The 7,579-nt window shown below is 43.8% G+C and overlaps 1 protein-coding gene across 2 annotated transcripts in view; it reads left to right on the forward strand.

Annotated features, from left to right (window-relative positions):
* The first annotated feature begins 1,542 nt into the window (after positions 1-1,542).
* Positions 1,543-7,579, forward strand: part of PSMD12 (proteasome (prosome, macropain) 26S subunit, non-ATPase, 12) — a 27,046-nt gene continuing 21,009 nt past the window's right edge. For both annotated transcript variants that reach the window (XM_006833592.1, XM_006833593.1), the window contains exon 1: positions 1,543-1,731. In XM_006833592.1, the coding sequence (XP_006833655.1) occupies positions 1,624-1,731 (108 nt within the window). In that variant the 5' untranslated portion in view covers positions 1,543-1,623. The remainder of the gene's footprint in view (positions 1,732-7,579) is intronic.

Here is a 7,579-nt window from a genome sequence, read left to right on the forward strand (position 1 = left end):
ATATCCTCTTCTGAATCCAGTTTAAATTTCTGGCAGTTTCCTGTCCATAAGGAAATGTGTAATGATTCTTCTCACAATCATAGTGGGTTTTACTAAACACAAACCAAAACCACTTTGCTTGTTATCTAACGGAGCTTCTGCTCTTATGAACTTTCAGAAATCCGACAAATTAAACCATCAAAGGTTTCAGATTAAATATTTTTTTTAGGGTTACTTCTAAAACCATTGCCATAAAATAGATTCCAACTCAGAGCAATCCTACAGGAGTAAAAAAAACATTGGGTTGCCAAGGCTGTAGTGTAGTGGTTACGAATCTGGCTACGAACTGCAAGGTCAGTAGTTCGAAACTACCAGCTGTTCCACAGGAGAAAGATGAGGTTTTCTGCTCCCATAAAGATTTCCAGCCTCAGAAACCCTGTACAGGGTCGCTATGAGTTGGAACCGACTCCACAGCACACAACAACAACATAATCTTTAACTGCATTTTCATTCTTGAACTGTTGACTTTCCAGATTTTGTTGTTGCTGTTGTTAAGTGTTGTGAGTCAGGTCTGACTCATAGCAATCTGTATAGGGTTTCTGAGGCTGTATATCTTTTGTGGAGCAGACAGCCTCAACATTCTCCTATGGAGTGACTGGTGGAGTTGATCTGACAACCTTCACAGTCCAGTGCTTATGCTACAGAGCTCTGTTTCAGATGAGTATTTTAACCATGGTGTCACCAGGACCTCTAGGATTACTTCAGCCTCCTCTTATATTTAAATGTACAAGACTTCTTTAAATGTCAAAGAGCAAAGATGTCAGTTTGTGCACTAAGGTGTGCCTGACTCAAGTCTTGATATTTTCAATTGCCTCATATGCATGTGAAAGCTGGATAGTAAATAATGCATTTGAATGATGGTGTTGGAGGATATTCAAAGTATCATGGACTGCCAGAAAAACAAACAAATCTATGTTGGAAGAAGTACAACCAGATTGATTCTTAAAAGGAGCGCCAGATTTCGTCTCTCATACTTTAGACATGTTTCCAGGAGACACCAGCCGGTGAAGAAGCACATCATGCTTGACAAAGTCGGGGAAGAAGAGGAAGACCATCAACGAGATGGATTGGCACAGTGGCAGCAGCAATGGGTTCTGGCATAGCAACAATTGTGAGGATGGCACAGGACCAGGTAGTGTTTCGTTCTGTTGTGCAGAGGGTCGCTATAAGTCAGAACCGACTCTATGGCACCTAACAACGACCTCATTTATTGATGAGGATACCGAGGTTCATGAACAGTTTAGTGACTTACCCCCGGCTCTGAGAAATCATAATATTTCCAAGCAGGGAAGTAAAAATATATGGGATGATCTATTCTATTACACTAGCTTGTGTTACCGTAAACCTCAGGTGAGAAGTCTGAAGCTATGCTACTGAAAAGTCAGACACGAGCTGCAGAGGCAAGGCCCGCCCTCAGGGCTGTCCGCGGCAGTGCCTGGCAGGCGGTATGCTCCGGGGTCCTTGCGGGGTCCTTTGTGCGGGCTTCCAACGCACTGCCTGAGCGGGTACGCGGACGGCTTCCGGTGGTGGGTGACGAGTGGTGGCCGTAGCAGGGGGACGTCAAGGGACACTCAGGCAGAAACCATGGCGGATGGCGGCTCGGAACGGGCTGATGGACGCATCGTCAAGATGGAAGTGGACTACAGCGCCACCGTGGATCAGCGCCTGCCGGAGTGCGAGAAGCTGGCCAAGGTGAGGGGAGGCCGGCTGGCTGTTGGCGGGCGCCAGGGGCTGAGTCACGGTGCGGAGCCCAGTTAGGCCTCAGGGGGCCTGCGGGCTAGAGCACGCATTCCCCCTACTGCCTTCCCATCCCTTGCTAGGCCAGCGTGAGTAGGAGATCGCCAGATCTGCTCGGCCACGGAGACGACGCAGCCAGAGCACCCTCGTACCCATAGCTTCCCAGAGCCTCGCTAGGACAGGTGGTCACTTCTTCCCCGTAGGAATTAGGGTCCCATAGCAGTTGTTGCCATTTCTTGGATGCTGTGTGAGTAACGCTTCTCAGTATTTCCTCAAGGCTTAAGACCGGGTCAGCATTCAAGCAACATTAGGGAGTTTAGTGCTAGCGCTCTTGCTGAATCCATTGATGGCAATAAGTTGACTATGAAGCTTGGCCTTTGGCTGGGAGATAGGGCTGGAGAGTGTTAGCTTAAAGATGAATAACACGCTCATAAGGAGCTCTGGTAGTCTAGTGGTTACGAATCGGGCTGGTATCCTCAGGGTCAGTATTTCGAAACTACCAGCTGTTTCGCGGGAGAAAGAGGAGGCTTTGTGCTCCCGTAAAGATTGGAAACCCTGTGCAGGGTCGCTATGACTCCACGGCGCATAACAACAACAAGGGGTCATGGACACAACGAATTAGTCCATTTTAGCTTGTTGGCGAGTGCCAGATGAGCAGTAATAGTTACGGGAACACTGAGAAGGAAGCTGTTCGTTCGCCTGGTGGGAGAAGGGAACCGTTTTTGCAGCCCTGACGGTGACGGTGGGCCTTGGAGAATGAGTAAGAGTAGGGTGGGGAGGAATCGTTCTTAGTGGAGGGAACTAACTACAGAAATAAAGGCAGATGCTCACTGAAGACCCCAATAACTTAATAAGGGGAGGTGAATAATAATAATCGGCTTGGTGCTGTTTATCAGGAATAGAAATTTAACTTGACTCAAGCCCCTGCCTGTTAGGCAACTTTGTGTATCTTTTTACATTTAAAGAAGCCAGGGCTCAGGGTTAACTGCCCAGGGTTACAGATGAATTGAAAGTGGCAGCAACATTGGGCGCAAACTTGGTAACATTGCGAGGCTGGGGCAGGACCAGGCGGCATTGGAGTCTGTTGTACATCAGGCCACTAGGAGTCACAACCAGCGGGACAGCACCTAACAACACAGTAACAGGAAGTCTCTGGATTCGAACCGAGGTTGGCCTGAGCGTATAGGTGGTTGTTGGATTCACTCCATCGTGAATTGTTGCTCAGGATTGTGCTGCGGCCCCATTAATTCCTTGATTGATTGAATGACGAACACGGAGTGCTCTTCTGGGATGCAGTCACTCATAGGGTTCTTGTAACTTCGGCAGCAGGAGGAGTTGCATAGTCATATTTTGGAAGGCAATGCTTTGCTTTTTTTTTCCTGAAAGAAACTTAATGGGGCTGGTGTGGCACTGTTGGATAAGCACTGGACTGCTAACTGCAAGGTTGGTGGATCAAACCCACCAGCCACTGCTTGGGAACCCTACACAGGTTCACTGTGAGTCAGAACCAACTCAGTGACACTTAAGAGCAACAACATTTAACAAGCAAGGATAGATGATGAAGTTGATGTACCTGCATTTCTTGTGTCCAGTACCCTTCATGGTTGAGAGCCGTAAATTCAGTTGAGTTATCTAGCAGTGAGTGAAGAAATGGCATTAGTTACAGAAGAGGTGGAGAAAACTCAGGTAGGTGTACAGTGCCAGGCAGGTAACAGTAGCTGATATGTATTGAGTACTTTTTACTTACCCTGAAGGTGCTGTGGGTTCGCCATTGGGCTGTTAACCACAAGGTCCATAGTTGAAATCCACCAGTTGGTTCTTGGGGGAAAGCTGCAGCTTTTGCTCCCCTAAGGATTTACAGTCTCAGAAACCCATATGGGGATGCTATGAATTGGAATCCACTTGATGATACCGGGTTTGAGTTCGGTAGTCTGCAGTTCTGGGTACTTTCTATAAACATTTAAAATTCATTGACTCATTTGATCCTCACGTCAGCTTTATGCTATGTAGGTGATATTATTAGTCTCCTTTTTCAGGTAAGGGAACTGAGGCTAGGAGAAATCGAGTCACATGCTCCGAGGTCATACTGCTAGTAAAGTAGTAGAACCAGGATGCAAACCCAGGTAGATGGATTCTCAAACTGGTATTCTTACCCACTATGGCATCCCACCTAGTGAGCCAAGTCTAATAACCTCCCGACTCTGAGCACCTGCCAAGGGAAGGAGGACAGCCACTTTGTTCATCCCAAGTTAATTTTTGCTTGCTGGGGATGAAGGCCAGTCTTATCAACTCTTGAGGGTGAAACCAGGAATATGTATTTCTATATGAAATGCCTCAATATTTAGAAACTGGACACTAATCTGTTTTAAAATACTGCTTGTATACAAAGTAGATCAAACAAACCATACTTAGAGGCCAAAGTCAGCTGCTGAATTTGAAATTCATAAAATGACAGTATCCATAAGGATGAAGCAAATCATTTGCTTTGTAAAAGTACCACGATTTCTAGAACTGTTGTTAGGTAGGTACCATTGTACCATTGAGTCAGTTACCCACGTACAACAAAACAAACCACCCTCACAGTTGTTGCTATGTTTGACACCACTGTTACAGCAACTATATCAATCTCTACCTGACCCTCCACTTTACCAAACGTGATCTCCTTCTCCAGGATTGGTCCCTCCTGAACAACATGTACTAAGTGCTGGTGTCACTCCTAAGGAGCATTCTGACTGTACTTCTTCCAAGACAGACTTGTTCATTCTTCTGGCAGTCCATGGGATATTCAGTATTCCTGCCAACACCATAATGAAAGGCATCAATTCTTCTTAGGTCTACCATATTCATTTTCCAGCTTTTTTAGGACTGAGACCTGGAGGCAGGTACAAAAATTTCCCTTTACTACTTTCTTCTGATAATCTTACTGTGTGTAAGACCTACTCTGTGCTAATCGCTGAATTATTAGACAAAACTCTTATCTGAAAATAGCTTATAGGCAGGCTAGTTGTTGTTAAGTGCCGTCGAGTCATTTCTGACCCATAGCGATCCTGTATAGGATTTCCCAGGAGCAGCTGGTGAGCTTGAACTGCCAACCTTGTAGTTCAAACGGCTTTGCAGTCTGGCACTTTAACTCACAGTGCCACACCAGGACTCCAGGCAGGCTAGTAGGGGGAAAAAAATCACTGTTGTTGCTGGTCTAATAAACCAAAACCAAACGTACTGCCATTGAGTGGATTCCATTTCATAGCAACCCTATATCCCTGTGAGACTAAATCTTCACTGGAACGCACAGCTTCATCTTTTTCCACAGAGCAACTAGGTAGCCGTCTAATACCTAACCCACAGCACCTCCAGGGCTCCTTTGTATATATAATATATATATATATATATAAATAAAATGTATATATAGTATATATAATAATATGTAGCACTGATTTAGAACATTTGTTGGTACATTCAAGACAATTGAAAAGACTTGCAAACTCAAATGTCAAATGACTTTGTAGCTGTCAGATGGATAATGAAAGTGATTAATTTGGGGCTTGTTAAACTACATAAAATTTCTGATTTTTTAAATCCAGTGTGCCAGCCAGTTTTTTCGGGGGGAGCGGGGGACAAGGAAAGTAGGAGGGAGCACCAGGGGTCAGTGGAGATTAAATGGGAGAATAATACTCTGAAAACATAGTTATTTTTAAATTTTACTTGTGAAAAAAACTAAGGCTCAGGCAGCAGGTCAAGCCCGGGCTTCCTGTTCAAAGGTACAGTGTTCCATTTGCAATATCCTACTCCTTCTTTATGGGATTATTAATTCTGGGCTTGATTTCCTGAAGACATGAAAAGCAATTGAAGATTTAAAAATTATTTGTCTATGTTGTTGTTATTATGTGCCATGGAGTCAGTTCCGACTCATAGTGACCCTGCGTAGGGTTTCCGAGGCTTTCTGCTCCCGTAAAGATGTACAGCCTCGGAAACCCTGTACAGGATCGCTATGAGTTGGAACTGACTCCATGGCACACAACAACAATGTTTGGTGAATGTTTTTTGAGAACTATTTATGTTCTTAGATTGAATTTTTCCTTTGGTTCTCCTTCTTACTGACTTTTCATTTCATTTAGTCACCTGCAGTCTCTTCTCAAGGTTAATATTAAAAATAAACAGGAAGTGAATGTAAAACAGCTTCTGGTTGTTAAACATCTTGAACAAAAGACATTTATGAGCTAGGCTGTTGAAAAGCATCCGATTGGCTTTAATTACAATTATTTGTGATGACTGCAATTTTTTTTCTCATTTATTTAGATTGTTTAACAAATCACTAAAAGATTGGGCCCACTTAGGAGTTAAAGGAGACAAACATACAGAATTTGCAGATACCCAGCATGTGGTGATATTGGACAAACTCATCATTTTTCTCATTTACAAGGATTATTATGAGATAAATGAGTCACAAAAGTCACACATTCTAACAAGTTGGTTTGAGATACCTTTACACATCTTGTTCTTTCTTAGTTGAAAGGCAGCATTGAGGAGGTAACATTCCAGGAACTTTGTGAATTAGACTGAAAAGGAATTAGACTAAATGTGGGCGATCAAGAGAAAAAAGTGAGGTGATTGGAGATTTGAGAATGGTATTTAATGATGTTGATGGTGACACACGGCACTAGGTAGTCAGCTGTATGCGGAGACTTCAAAAAGATTGTGGGAAAAAGGAATGAAAAGACAATCAAATTTCTTTAAGTCCCCTTGTGTGATTTGTCACATCCTGCTTACTGTGATAGCAGGAGTCAGGACTTGTAGGCCATTAACACAGAAATATTTTTGAGGAAACATCATTGTCAACTGAAAAGAGTCAATATTGTTTCATTCAACACATGCTTTGTGCCCATTGGTATAAGGGAAATAGCAACTAATCATAAAGGATTAGGCTCTGAAGGAATTTATACATAAGCCAGCTGGGAGGTGAAACATGTTACATTAATATACAAAGTATAATAGCCACAGAAGTGCACTGAGCCACAGGGGCAAATACTACAGCCATGGTCCCTTCTGAGATTACAAAAACAATGAACCTTAAAGTCAGTAGGGTTGAATGATAAAGAAGGGATGCTGAGTGACTACTGACTTTAGAGGGGACCAGCCACAAACTTGGGTCTTGTTAGTGCCTGCATACCTGGAAAGCGCACTGTAAAAACCTTGTTTCTGAACCAAACCCATATTACTGCTGTTGAATGGTCTTCTGGTGTAGCGCTGTAGGATAAGCACTGGATTGCCAACCACAGGGTCGGTGGTTCACACCCACTAGTCACTCTCTGGAAAACCCACACAGGGTCACTGTGAAACAGAACCAACTCAGTGCACTTAACAACAATTGCCGTTGAATTGATTTCAGCTCATATCAACTCTGAATCAGAATCCCACATACATTAACCTTCTTGACCTGACACAGCAGTCACTGTAAAGGTGATAGGATATCTTACTTGTGGTTCCAAGGTAAGCATCAAGAAATACTATTTTGCATTTTAACTAGTTTTATTCATTTGGTTGCCAGACAGTCACCATTTTCCTTTGAAAATGACTTTGATCAGAGCAGAAGTTAAGGTTTGAACTACTATGTTGTTGTTGTCAGGTGCCATCGAGTCGGAACCGACTCATAGCGGCCCCATCCATGCACAGCATAACGAAACAATGTCCGATCCGGGGCCAACCTCACTACCGCCACCACACTTGAGTCCATCAATGATGCCACCTGGCCAATCCATCTCGTTGGGGGTCTTCCTCTTTTTCTCTGACCCTCCACCTTACCCAG

This window comes from Chrysochloris asiatica, unplaced genomic scaffold (assembly GCF_000296735.1).
Source record: "Chrysochloris asiatica unplaced genomic scaffold, ChrAsi1.0 scaffold00007, whole genome shotgun sequence".
NCBI classification, from domain to species: Eukaryota; Metazoa; Chordata; class Mammalia; order Afrosoricida; family Chrysochloridae; genus Chrysochloris; species Chrysochloris asiatica.